At 41.1% G+C, this 14,733-nt stretch overlaps 1 protein-coding gene across 2 annotated transcripts in view; it reads left to right on the top strand.

Annotated features, from left to right (window-relative positions):
- The window catches only part of Pde6c (phosphodiesterase 6C), a 50,044-nt gene that overhangs the window by 16,996 nt on the left and 18,315 nt on the right, over positions 1–14,733 (top strand). For both annotated transcript variants that reach the window (XM_074078744.1, XM_074078743.1), the window contains exons 9-14: positions 2,947–3,096; positions 3,638–3,781; positions 4,815–4,883; positions 9,626–9,772; positions 10,011–10,118; positions 10,501–10,610. In XM_074078744.1, coding sequence (XP_073934845.1) covers positions 2,947–3,096; positions 3,638–3,781; positions 4,815–4,883; positions 9,626–9,772; positions 10,011–10,118; positions 10,501–10,610 — 728 coding nt within the window. The remainder of the gene's footprint in view (positions 1–2,946; positions 3,097–3,637; positions 3,782–4,814; positions 4,884–9,625; positions 9,773–10,010; positions 10,119–10,500; positions 10,611–14,733) is intronic.

Below are 14,733 nucleotides of genomic sequence, written 5' to 3'. Positions count from 1 at the left end.
CCTAGTGCAATAAACCTCCAATCTGTAGGGATTCCCCAGTACTCCAGGAATGTTGGTGTTTTGCTCATGAAGTATGCTTCTCTGAGCTCCAACTGCCAATGGCCACTGTCCAATGGCTACTGTGCTCTGAAATCCACTGAAGCCTGGCTCTCCAGGGTGCTCCCAGCCAGTGACTGAGCATGGCAGGTATACTAACACAGGCCCATCCATCCTGAGAAACAACCAGACTTCTCTAATGGGCAACATTGGCTCTAGGAATCCCCAACAGCCCTGTAGACTATTCTAGAACTGCACTGTACTTAAGTATTTGCACTCAACCTTCTGTCCTTCCTTTTCCCCTTAGCCAGGGTCAGGACTATGTCTCTAACTGACAGCTTTCTAGGCCCCTTAAGGCTCTCTCCCCCACTTTCTCTCACAAGCACCATTCCCTAGAATAGATGCCCTCCCCAAACCACCATCTCCACCCTCCTTTCCCATTGTCTCTACATATTCATGGGCTACCGCATTTCTTACTATTCCCTGTTGCACCTGATATGTTTGATGGAAAAGTCAATGATTCAAAATGAGCTAATGTCAGAGTAAACCTGGAAAGGCAGTGTTTCTCAAACTATGTCCCTCAAAGCACTTTGGACAAGTTTCTTATGGCTGCTGTAACAAATTACCTCCACTGCCTTGAAGCAACACAAATAAATATTATCTTACAGTTCTGGAGGGCAGTATTCTAAAATGAGTCACACTGGGCTAAAATCCAGGTTTTGGCAAGACTATGTCTGTCTCTGAAGGCCCTAGGGGAGAACCAGTCTCCTTGCTTTCTCCAGCTCCTGGAGGCTGAAGGATTCCTTGACCTGAGGGCCCTTCCATCTTCAAAGCCAGCATCTGCATCACTTGCTCTACCATTTTTATCTCCTCTGATTCTGTATCCACCTTCTTCACAATTTCTAAGGTCATGTAATGATATGATATGATATGATATATCTTGGAAAATCCAAGATACTTTCCCTATTAGAAAACTTAATTCCGTCTCTACTTTAATTCTCCTTTGCTATGTAAGATGTCAAATTCACAGTCTCCAGGGATTAAGATGTTGACATCTTTGGGGAGGTTCCACAGTGCTCTTTTCTCTTACATCAATTAAAGTGATCCTAATTCAAAGTGAGGGAAAAGTACATAGAATTTTTCTCAGTTTTTAAGTTTTTTCCTATTAATCTTTCTTAAATCTTAGGTTCCTTCTATCACTTTGCTGTCGAAGATCTAATTAATGTCAAAATGCATGAATATGGACAGATAGCCAACAAATACTTCCCAAAACACCAAGAAGTAGTTAGGAAAGCTTGTTTTGAAAGCTTTAAGACATGCATTTGGGTATTTAAAGTTGTCGTTCTGCACACATGTGGTAGGCTTCCTGTTCCTGGTTTTGTCCCTAGTCCATTTGATGATATAAGAATAGAAATACTTCTTAGTGTTTCCCAGGAGGAAGCCTTGGAGAACATCATGCATTTCAGTATTCTAAAGCTTCGACTGTTAGGATCCATAAATAGAGATTTAGTTTCTCTGTTTTTTGTTCTATAGTCTTCATAAAGAATAGTGATACACAATAAGCAGGTTATTTGCATTACTTCTTTACATAATAAATAATTGTATGCTCAACACTGCTCTAGCACTTATGTGAAATCTAATAGTTTATGCAATTGTCCCTGACTTTTAATAAGTTTTAAAGACCAAAATCAATAATTTTGAAGCATTTACAAAGTGTCTGGATGCTAAACTCTATAATCTAGGTAAAAATTGCTGGGGTAGAAAAGTAAGAGAAGGCTTCATGGGAGAGGCAAGACTTAACCTGGGTCTCCATGGGGACTAAATAAAACATGGGTGGCTTAAAGAATGAGCAGTGTGGTGTGTTGAGTGCCTGGTTCTCTTTGCCTTAGCTGCATACTATGCAGATACCACATTGTGGTTTTCATATTTGAAAAATCGTCAGAATTCCCCAAGCAGTGTACTTAAGATGCATGCCCAGAGACTGAAACAAGCTAAAATGAATGTGTTGCATGTGGTCCTTGGGTCACGTTTTAAGAAACACTGCTGAACCTTTGTGCCTGTGTCCCTCCACTAGACTGCAAGAATCTTGAGGGTAGGGCCTGTGTTTTAGTCACTTTTGCAACTCAGAAACTAGTCCAGTTCTCGGCACATCATAGGGGCTTGACAGCTGCTTACTAAATTCAATGTACCATAGAACATAAGACTTAATGGATCAGTCAGGAAAATAGAAACACGCTAGGTATTTCAACAGAGAGAATTTAATAGAGGAAATTAGCTAAATAGTCATTGCAAAGTGGAAAAACTGAAAATGGAACAGTGAGGTAACATGATGGTAAGAAACTTTTTCCATCCCAAGGGCTGGGAAACAAAGGGTAAAAGAGTTGTTAAAACATAGCCATTCGGTTCTAGTTCAGAATGCCTGATGGATGGATTGTAGAGTACTTACAATGGCTACATAGTTCAGCCATGCTCTGATGCAAACTGTGAATTGTGCATATAACACACAAAGATTTACTTAAATTAAAAATAAAGTAAGTTGTAGATGGTGGGGTTGTGGCTCTCAAGGATAATACAAGGGAGCCTTGAAGTGATGAAATCACCATCTTGATTCTAATGGTGGTTGAAGACTTTCCCATCAGGTAAATTTGTGTAAAACTATAATTTCACATATGTACACACATGTAGGAATAAGTACATGGAAATCTGGTGAAATCCAAATGAGCTCTGTGGATTATGCACGGCCTCGTGGTTTTGACTCTGTGCTATGGTTATCAGACGTTACGCTGATGGAAACGGTGAGGAGTACTTGGAAGTTCTATGTACATCTCTTGCGGCTGTGGATCTGTAACTATTTCAAATTATGAAGCAAAAAATAAAATAACCTAAATTCCTTTCTTTTCTTTTTTGTAGAAAGGACCTGTTGATGAAACTGGTTGGGTCATTAAAAACGTCTTGTCCCTGCCAATTGTCAACAAGAAAGAAGACATTGTGGGAGTGGTGACGTTTTACAACAGGAAGGATGGCAAACCCTTTGATGAGCATGACGAGCACATTACAGAGGTGAGCAGAATAATGAAGTAATGGCGGTAAGTGAAATTCATGAATTAATAGAGAACACATAATTGTTATTCTAGAATGATATTTGAAAGGCAATTAAGATGTAAGTCATTAATAGTTGTAATCAAAATGTTGTTTTGTGTCATTTCTATTTCCTGACTTACACAAATTTCTATTAAAGTATAAAGTTTTGGTTTAACCCCAATTCTTTCCAATCCTGTAAAAACAGGAAGGAATATTTCTATTTTCCTCCTCTCTTCCCTCTTCTTCCTCCTTCTCAGTCTCACCCTTAGTCTTCTATCAGATTTTTATGTCTTGCTTTATTCTAGTGGTGTTTGTAATTCATCTCCTGCAACAGAGTTTTCATGATGCATGGCCAATTTTATTATGTGGGTAGTAAATTCATATTTTTTCTTATGTTAAAATAAATGTGTTGTTGATGGTGGGAGGACAAGCAATTGGTGGGGACTCATGCAGAGTACTACCCCCAAATCAATTTTCATTTAACTTTAGAGAATGTGAGTCACATTTTTTTACATTCTAGACTCTTACACAATTTCTTGGATGGTCTCTTTTAAATACTGACACCTATGAGAAAATGAATAAGCTAGAAAACAGAAAGGACATTGTTCAGGAAATGCTTATGAGCCACATCAAAGCCACTCCCGAGGAAATCAAATCTATTTTGGTAAGTGGGGAGTCCAGTTCTATGGACATTAGGTGGTATTTAACCGTGGCTTCTGCAAGTCTCCAGGAGTCTGACAAATGAGAATAAGTTCAGTCCTGGGATAAGAAAAGGAAGACAGAGAAAGAGGGGTAGGAAGAGGCACTCAGTGTCCAGTGCACACAGATTATGGCTGGAAATACACATACAACTGCCGTAAGTGGCATGCAGTAATAAACATCTGTCCCTCTCTGCGTGTTTGTGGGCTGGTCAGGCTTGACTGAGTATGGCTCCAAGATGTGAGTCTGGTTTGCTCTGTGTCTTTCATCACTCACGCACCAGCAGCTCTCTCATAGATGCTCCTTTCACAGTGATGACAGAGGCACAGAAGAGCAAGCCCATAGACTTCAAGTCTTCGCGAACTTCAGTTCCTAAAATTCTCATTGACCAAAGCAACTCACATGACCAGGACCAACATGGTAGAGAGTTAGGAAGCAGGTGGAATTTTGCTAACAGTGTTCAAATTATCACAATGCAGAGGGAAAAGATCACATACCCACTGCCACTATTCCTTGCATTTCCCTAGCTTTTCAAGTGTGTGTACATGTGTAGTTTGGGGCAAAGCATTTGTTTGGTTTTGGTTTGCTAGGGGTGCTGAGAGTTAAAAGATTTGATTTGAGAGTTTGAAATGTTAAATATGAGAAGGTTTGGGGTGGAGGGAACCATGTGAAATTGTTATCAGCTATTAGAAAAACAAATGTAAGCTACCAACTTTTCATTTTTTTTTTCTTACCTATATACACACAACCCATAGTTTGATTTGGTTTAGTTTTTAAGATGGTTACTGTTACATGTTGGCAACTAGAGAAATCAATTGTATTAGTTTATTTATTTATAATCAGATGCTACAGGTTTTCTTTGTATCCATCATATGTCCTTGTCATGGAATAAGGATGCAGTGTATTTTGAATATGTTTTAACTGATTTTAATAGTACAGGAATCAGATAGAAATCATCTTCATAGGAATTTCACACCTCAATTGCATTTACGTTCTAGAGATTTAAAGAGAAGTTAAATATGGATGCAATTGAAGACTGTCAAGAGAAACAGCTTCTCACAGTGTTGGTAAGTGTTTTTCTTCTATCTTTAAAGCCTTTTAGATAAATGTATTAGGACATGCTTTCTTGTTTTCAAGTAAATGTTAACTTTCCTCTTCCCTGACATTTTTCAAGACTAAAAACAAAGGAGTTTTTTTTTCCAAAGACTGATCTTTTGATTTCCTGCTTTTCTTCACCTTTGTTCCTTAGAGCTCAATTCACAAACATGATTTACAATCACAGATAAACTAGATTACTGCATGAGGCCTCTCAGGCCCAGAACCTAGGGATATCCTGGCCTCGTTTGTTTTAGCAGTTTTGGATTGAACCTTAGCCACCCCAGAAATGTGCCAGAGGTACAGTAGAACATGGGCCCGTCTAGGTTAATGGCATCTGCCATCTCTAGATTCTTTTCTGGAGTTTAGAGAATTTCATTGCTTCCCTGTTGTTGCTGTCAGGCCAGTGCTATTATTTCTGGTTGAAGTTAATGTCTTCATTTCTCACCCTTGGTTTTCATCATGGCACTACTACAGTTAAATCTATTTAATCAGTTCTTAATTTTAGAGGTTTTTTTCTTTTTTTTAATTTTAGAAAGTATACTTAATTGTTGTTATTGTTGGTTTTTGTTGTGGCTTTGTTGTTTGAGATATGATTTTGCTTTGTTTTGAACTTGTGATCCTCCTGCTTAGACCTTCCAAATGCTGGGATTACAGGCATGTGCTTAATTCTTTTTTTTTTAAGCTTCCAACTCTATGTTGGAACATTTCATCATTTAATCTATTTTGATTATCCTTTCCTCTATTTAAAAAGCTTATTAGTCATAATTCTCTTAAAGATCTCACCTTGATTCCTAAATCACCTCTGGGTCTGCTTCTACTGTCTATTTTTCAAACTTGGGTTTCAGTTATTACATACTGTTTTAAAACCCACTTCATGATTTTTTAAACTAAAGACCAGACATTGTGAGTGAACACTTGTAGGGGCTCCGAGTGCTATAATCTTTTTGCAAAGAGGGTTGGGTTTTCTTTTGTCAGGTGAAGAGTATGCTTTTAGATTCTGTTATGATGTTCTGCAGTTTTGCACTTTCTACTGGGTGGAGCATAGATCTGTGACCCTGTGGACTTGAGATATTTACCAAGATTTTAGAGTCTGACTAAAATTGAAATAATATCACATTCAACTTCCTACCTGCTTCACCCTGTCCTCCTCCACCCCTTCCCAATCTGTGATGTAAGTGCTCCTTCTAAACTAAAACACACTAGCTATCTCATTAGCTCCCTTCCCCCCTGTCCCAATTTATTGGCCCCAATCCTCCCATCCTGGCTCTTTGCCCTGCTGCCAAAGACCAGTGGCCTTTGATCCCCTTGTCAAGGGCTCAGTTCCCACCCTCCATTGTTTTTGTATCACCTGAGGCTTGCCTTCCTTCTCTCACTTTCTTAAATTCCATCTCTGAGCACCACCTCTTATGCCTGGTTCAGAAGACAGCCCTTCTTCCTCCTCACCTGCCCTCAACAATACTCATCTTGCAAAACAAAACTGTAGTCAACATGCATGACACTAGAAATTCTCTCATTCCTTGTGTACAGGAGGAAGGACCTTATGTTGCAGAAGCAGTGAAATGGCTCATATACTAGAGACACCAAACTCTCAGACTATTTTGAATGTAAAATCTACTTTGAGCTAATCCCAAGTATTGTTGCATAAAATTTAGGAAATTAAAACAATAAACAAATATGCCAGTGGAGTCCTCCCAATTACCATGGCATAATTTCTCTACTTGTGGTTACTTGTCCATCTCTGCTCACCTGTGTTGTGCTTTAATTTTAGGTTCTGGGAGGCTCAGCCCTCTTTGCTAGGTGTGACAAGGGCTCTGTGTCTCTTGCCAGGAAGGAATAGAGTTAGCAGTGCTATAATGGGCAAGGAGGTGATGAACACCCTCCAGCTCTCTTGGATACCTTGGCACCCCTTACCCAGCCATGGAAGATTTGCAGAGGGTTTCCCAGGAAAGTGACTTATTCCCTCATCCTGAATCTAATTTTGTCACTTATTCGGCAATCACTGAGACATCCCATAATAAAAGGAACAGTGCTAGGTGCTGAAGGCAAAAGACATTTTGATCCAGGTTTTGGTTCAAGAGGCCGCTAGTATATCATCTGGTTGGGATTCAGTGCATTTGGGAGACAAAACACAAGCAATGCCACTGCCCCACGCATGCGCTTATGAAGCACAACATTCCACACTGATGTCGCCACGCGGAGAGGCATGGTGCTAGGACCTGAGGGAAAGGAAGGGACTGGTGATGAGGGCTGCAGGGAGGTGTGGGAAGCAAGGACAACACAGGCCAGGGTATGGGGACACAAGAGAGCATGCTGTCACACAGAAACCAAATTGGCTGGGTATGACTGGAGCACCAATTGGAAGGAGAAAAAAGCTGCCTGCCGGCTGGCATTGACCCAAAACAAGACTGTGATTTACCTGCATGCTGTGTCTTGGGAAGTCACCTATCAGACTTGGCGGGGGTCTCTCTGGGAACAGAGGGAGACATCCGGGCTGGATGCAGGAGACCTGAGCAGGGCGACTGCATAGCCATGAGGGCTGGGGGAGTCACAGTGCCCACTTCTTAGACCAATAGACAGCTTTTGTCTGTGTCAATCTGTCTTTATCACAGACTTCAAAACTGCACTTCTTCAAAACCTGCCTTTCTGTGTTGGAGTAATATTTTATCGGCTTGCCTGTGACTGCATGTGGGGCCTCGGAGTCATTTCTGACAGCCTCTTACTTTGTTTCCTCGAAAATGCACATTTACACTTTAGTGTGAGTGATCCTGCAATGCAGTCAAAAGTATGTTCACTGTCTTTATGTGACACTGTGGGACAGGGCCTAAGACATTGTCCATCAGGGAGGCCACATGGCATGGACACCCCCACCTCACAGTTCTCTCAGCCTCCTGCTCTGATTCACTTATTGCCTGTCATGTTTCACAGACAGTGACTGTGCCTGCTTCATTCATTGCTTTACCCATAATGCCTAGAACACATATAGGTACCAAAAGAGATTTGTGAATGAATAAATAACAAATGAATGAATAAGAAGAAGGGCCTGCCTGATCAAGAAAGGTTTGAGAGAGAAAGAAGTCGGGGAAGCAAAGTACAGAGTTTGTGAAGTGTTCCTATGGGCCGTGGATGGAATCCTCTCTAATTTTCTTTGACAGATGTGAATGAAAATTGAGATTACTTTTAAACTAAAACAATAAAGAAAAGGGTTATGCTTACTTTCCCATTTCACAGCTGAGGCCTGTTCAGGTGTGGAGATGTATCTCATCAAAACGCAGAACTGAACACTGGTTTCTCGATTCCAAGCCATTGCTTTGCAGGGAAAAACCATCTCTGCCTAAAGGGACCAGTCAGAGAGTGGCAGTGATGAGGAGGGAGCACAGGAGGACATTGGAAACCCCAGCAAGGGAAGGGCAAGAGTGTGAGGGGCCAGCCCTGGCACAGGGGTAAGGGAGCCAGAAATAATAATTTTGCTTAAAGCAAGCACATACCATTTCACGTTGAAATTTGTATCACTAGAGAATGAGCTGTTCAACTTACTGAGGGAAGAGACCTGCCTTTTCTTACTTCTGTGGTATTAAGGACGTACCGTGCACCCAGGAAATAGTCATTGAACTGATTGTCAATAATAGGTCACTACAGGTCCATTGCGTACACCCACCCAGCTGCTGCTGATGCCTGTCTCTTGGTGTTTTCTCTCTGCCATGGAATCCTCTCCACTTCCTCCTTCCTTCTTTCCCTTTCTCCCTCCCTCCCTCTTCTCTCCTTTCCTCTCTTCCCTCTCTTCCCTCCCTCCTTCCTTCCTCCTTCCCTCTCTCTCTCCTTTCTTCTCTCCTTTCCTCCCTTCCTTCCTTCCTCCCTTCCTTCCTTTCACCAGCTCAGCTCCATTCCAGCCCCTCTGGAATCCCTCCTCTTTTGATTAATGTGGGATTCCATTTCTCTCCATCACTAAGAACACAATGCTGTGCTCTCTAATTATGCTAATATCTCACCTTTCACTGCTCTGTAGTTTATAAACGTCATTAAGCTTCTTAAGGATAAGCTCCATATTTTTATTTCCTAAGTCATGGTCAATGCTCGAGTACTTAGTTCACTGTTTTTTCACATACTCCTAAATCCTAATGAGAGGTGAATTCAAAGACATGCCTACACTATCTATTACACACCGTGGCCGTTCATTCATTCATTCATTCAGCAAACATTTACTGAGTACATTCCTGGGACAGACACTGCAGCTTCTGAGATATGGCTGCAAATAAGAGAATGATTCCTGCTCTGGCAGAGCTCACAGTCAAGTGTGAAACCATCACTGAGCAAATAAAGAAAATACTAGAGAACTGAATTAAACAACCACCCAAACTTACTGATGAAGAGAAAGGAGGAGCATTGAAAAAAATGCGTGAGGCTGCTATTGCTAAGCGTTTTATTTTGCCTCATGGAAAGAAAATAACCACTGGGGCTGGATTTGGAGTTGAACCCCATCACTTAAAATGTTTTTCTAATATGGCTGACTCTCAGTTTCACTGCCTGTAACGTGGGAATAATAATGGAGGTTTGTTGTGACCATAACCTATGCAAACTGTACAACCCCGGGCATGGCTTGGTGAATTGCCTGAGGCATTATTTAATCATAATTTTGCTTTACATTCAATGTTGGGTATGTGAGCAAAAAGGGAAAAGCTTGCCTGTGATCTGAAACAAACTGTCCTTTCGACAGAAAGAGGACTTGCCAGACGCTGAGGCCGTGGACCTATACGAATTTCACTTCAGTGACTTCCCCATTACAGAGCACGAGTTGGTTAAATGTGGCCTACGACTGTTTTTCGAAATAAATGTGGTGGAGAAATTCAAAGTGCCTGTGGAGGTTAGATGGTATTTCATTAAATTGCTGTTTGATTCTGTTGCTGGGTTTTACTAATGTTTTCTGCAGTTCAAAAGATTAACTCAGTTTGGATTCTAAATTATCATTAACTTGGTAAATACATCAGCTTAAACTCTGTCAACAAAACCAACACATATTTTTAGATAAGATTGACACAGGCCTTCTAACCTTTAGAATTCTATTCCAAAGTCTGAGTGGTGTTGTCGCCTTTGGGTCACAGGTTCTTACCAGATGGATGTACACCGTGAGGAAAGGGTACCGCTCCGTCACTTATCACAACTGGCGACACGGATTCAATGTGGGGCAGACCATGTTTACTTTGTTGATGGTAGGTACAGAGGACTGGAAATCGTTGTAAACCTGGGAATTTTCTGCTTGAACAGTGTGAGAAATGGGTATGATCCATCTTGACGGATCTGTCATTTTGAAATTCATGGGCACAATCCCACAAACCCAGTCCCCTTGCAGGTGACCCCAGAGATATGGGTTTCCCTGGACACTCGGCTGGATTATCATTCAGACACCCATGGACTTGCTTTCTTCAAGAAAAATTCAGTTGCCTGTTAGGTTGTAGAATTACCCAGAATTCCACAAGACTCACAAGAAATAAAGCACCCTCGAGAAACATGGTGGGTCCTTCTGCCTCGAAGGCTGACCTGGCTACAGAGGTGAATTAATCCACGTAAGTATGTCTCTGTCTATATTTTTAGACAGGAAAACTAAAGAAATACTACACGGATCTTGAAGCTTTTGCCATGCTTGCTGCTGCTTTCTGCCATGACATTGACCACAGAGGCACCAATAATTTGTACCAGATGAAGTAAGTGAACACATGTGAAATGTTGACACATAGTGGTGGATTGTTGACGGCACCCTTGCCCCTTGGCCTATTCAATTCCCCTTCCATATGTGGGCACATCAGGTCCATGCTCTGCTCCCTGCTGAGTTTCAGCCCTCGTGATAACATCTGCTGTTTCTTCCAAGTGCTTCCATCCCCCTTTCCTTTCTGTTTCCATGTTGAACACATTCTGCCTCACTCTTACACTTTTGCCTTTTTTTTTTACCACTTTGTTTAATCAGAATGTTGAATTCACATATTAAAGTGCATTAATCTTAGGTTTACACTTCTGAATATCTCAGAAACGTGCCAGCTGCACCTAGAGAACACTTCCTCCTGGGCTCAGTACCCTTCATTTCCTGGTCCTTTGGCTTCTGCCAGCCCTCCTTCTGTTGGTCATCCATCCTAGGTCAATGCCAACTTCCTCTCTAGCCCCAAGAAAGATAGCACACTATTAGGGTGCAGCCTCAGGGGCAGACAGATTTGGGTTCACAAATTATTTAAACTTTCTAAGTCTCAATGTCCTTATTTGGAAAATAGGAGTCATAATAATGGCATTCAACATGTAAGGTTGTTACACAGATCAGATGGGATTGTGCATATGAAGCCCTCCGCTCATGATGGACTCTAAGGGATTAATAAATATTGGGTGTTATTATCACTCTATATCATTGGCATTTCTCAAAATTCATCAGCAGTGCTCTTGGCCAGTCCAGCTTGTTAGCAATGACTTAAAATTGCTCTATCTGCCTCAGCCACACTTCGCCCCCATTTCTGATGCATGACCCACCCCTCTCCAGAGGTAAGGGAGAGGCGTGTTAGAGATGACAGCTTTGGAGTCTGAACTTGTGGAGTTCACTCCTCCTGGTTGAAGAATCTTGGGCCAGTCATGTAATCTACTTGAGATCCCATTTCTCAGCTATGAAAGGGTGTAACATTGACCTCTCAGAGACTGTTATAAGAATCAAATGAAATTACAAATGCAAAACCTACATAGTAGGCCCTCAAGAAAAATGTATCCTGAGAAAGTGAAGTGCCTTGCAGACAGTGAAGTCTCACCTTCAGCCATTCTACCTACTAGGCTTTGTTTTGAAAGGAGGCTCTCCACTGAGGCTTGAGGCTGGGATGTCTTTGTCTGCAGAGGGTCTAGCCCCTGCTGAACACATGCTGTCCTGATGGCCATTGGAGTTCTCTTCCTCCCTCCCAATCAGCAGTGGATTCAGGGATTCAGTCCAAAGAAACTAACATTTATTGAGCATTTCTTGTGTGCTGGAGAACAAGCTAAGCACGTGATACCCACTGCCTAATTTAATCCTTGCAGCACCCCCACAGAGAAGGTACCATGTACTTCTCTTTTACAGAAGAGCAAAGAAGCTAAAAATATGTAAAGTTACACTTGCCTAAGGTTGTAAGAAGCAGCTGGATTTGATGTGGCATCTCACCTTATAGGTTTTTAGCCCCATTTCAGACCTCTGTGTTGCCCTGAAGTTTAGTCAATTGAAGATTTTGTTTTGTTTTGGGTCAGGTAGTCTAGGCTGGCCTTGAATTTACTACCCTCCTGCTTCAGTGCCCTGAGTGCTGGGATTGCAGGCAGGTACTACCACTCAGAGCTCTCTGTTGGTGTTCTTAAGCCATTTCTCTTCTTCAATCTGGACAGCAGGAATGTGTAAAGATTAAATGAGTTCATGCATGGAAGTGTTTCCCGACTGAGGACTGGGACAATCCTGCCTTCTTCAGCCTTAGCATGTCTCTACACCCTCTAGCAACTCTGCTAACATCCTGGGATGAAATGCAGTCTCTTTGCACACTGTCCTGTGATAACAATTCTTGATGAGTCTTTTTAATGCACCCCAATTGTGTTGGAAGTATGAAGTCCACAAAAGTATTGAGACACTGCGTTGCAAATGTAGTTAATAAAAAAGGTTAACCAAGACCAAATTATTCTTCTTATACAGATGATACTAAGGAGGTTACCTTGAAGTTACCTGAAGCTGTTGGGACACAGATGACTCTGCTTCCTGGCTGGCTTGACCTTGTGCCCTTGGTCTGATTACTTGTCTCCAAATGTCTGACCTCCTTGCTTCTGGCTTCTCCCTATTTCCCAGCCTTCTGCACTTTAACAATGCCCTAAACCTATTCCTTCAAGTTCTTGTGTTCTCTCTATTCACTTCACTTTTCCAGTTGTTTTCTATTTGATGCTGTCATGGTCTATAGATTTCTCTCATCCCCTTTTCTCTGTTTTGTTTTTGAGTTATCTGGTCTTTTGATCCCTTTCATCCTATCCTTGGAGAAATGCAATTATCAGAAAAAAATAGTAGGACTAGCCAGGCATAGTGGTTTACTTCTGTAATCCCAGTTTACTCAGGAGATGGAGCAGAGTATCATTGAGTTTGAGGTCATCCTGGGCAAAGTTAGTGAGACCCTGTCTAAAAACAAAATACAAATAAAAAGGACTGGGTGTGACTCAAGTGCAAGAGTCTGGGTTCAAATCCCCAGTACTGAAAAAAAAAACCAATTTATTGAATTCATCTCACTCTTCCATCTAGTGTAGGCCTCTTTCCCTGTAGACCTTCTTGTGTCTTCCAGTCTGTATTTATTATTTTCCATGATGGGGAATCCACTTTCTCACAAGATAGAGCATTCTTTTTTGGTGTGCTTCTAATGATTGAATGTTCTTGATGATATTGAACTGAAATTGATCTCCTTACAATGTCTGCTTCTCCTAGTGCAAGTTCTCATCCACTAGCTATTCCTGCATATATTAAAGAGAATTTTCATGGCCCTCCCCAAAGCATTTGCTTTTCCAGGTTGAACATACAAAGTTGTTTTAACTGGTTTATTTTTTTTAAGTAATAGTTTCACATGTTGCATTTGGTTGTAAAGTGTCTTTACTCTCTTTTACTCTAGATTAGTTTCTCAATATTTGGTATTGTTCAGGATGTCAATTTTTTGAAGACTCTAGGCTAGTTATTTTGTAGAATAGCCCTCAATTTTGGATTCACCCAATCGTTTCCTGATTACTAAATTCAGGGTAAATATTCTTAGCCAGAATTCTTTGTAGTCAATGCTGTGTCATTCTCTGTGCATTGCATTGGGAGGCCCATACCAATTTGTCCTATTAGTTATGAAGCTATTTGTGGATGATATCCAGCAGGTGTCTTTATGTAAAATAATTTTTTTCTCTTTATAAGTAATAAGTAATATTTTGAATATAACATATTTGGCTGATTTTTTTTTAATTCATATGTATGTACAATGTTTGGGTCATTTCTCACCCCTGCCCCCACCCCCTCCCTCACCAACCACTCCGCCCCCTCCCTCTTCCCCCACCCGCTCGATAAACGGCAGAAACTATTTTGCCCTTATCTCTAGTTTTGTTGAAGAGAGAGTATAAGCAATAATAGGAAGGACCAAGGGTTTTTGCTACTTGAGATAAGGATAGCCATACAGGGAGTTGACTTGTACTGATTTACTTGTACTGATTTCCTGTGCACGTGTGTTACCTTCTAGGTTAATTCTTCTTGATCTAACCTTTTCTCTAGTTCCTGGTCCCCTTCTCCTATTGGCCTCAGTAGCTTTAAAGTATCTGCTTTAGTTTCTCTGCATTGAGGGCAACAAATGCTATCTAGTTTTTTGGATGTCTTACCTATCCTCCTATCTCCCTTGTGGGCTCTCACTTTATCATGTGATCAAAGTCCAATCCCCTTGTTGTGTTTGCCCTTGATCTAATGTCCGCATATGAGGGAGACTATACAATTTTTGGTCTTTTGGGCCAGGCTAACCTCACTCAGAACTATGTTCTCCAATTCCATCCATTTACCAGTGAATGATAACATTTCGTTCTTCTTCATGCCTGCATAAAATTCCAATGTGTATAAATACCACATTTTCTTAATCCATTCATCAGTAGTGGGGCATCTTGGCTGTTTCCATAACTTGGCTATTGTGAATAGTGCTGCAATAAACATGGGTGTGCAGGTGCCTCTGGAGTAACCTGTGTCACATTCTTTTGGGTATATCCCCAAGAGTGGTATTGCTGGATCATGTGGTAGATCAATGTTTAGCTTTTTAAGTTGGCTGATGTTTTTAAATATAAAATAATTAA

Source organism: Castor canadensis, chromosome 7 (genome assembly GCF_047511655.1).
Source record: "Castor canadensis chromosome 7, mCasCan1.hap1v2, whole genome shotgun sequence".
NCBI classification, from domain to species: Eukaryota; Metazoa; Chordata; class Mammalia; order Rodentia; family Castoridae; genus Castor; species Castor canadensis.
The sequence above is the reverse complement of the archived record's forward strand: the minus strand, read 5'-3'. Positions and strand labels throughout refer to the sequence as shown.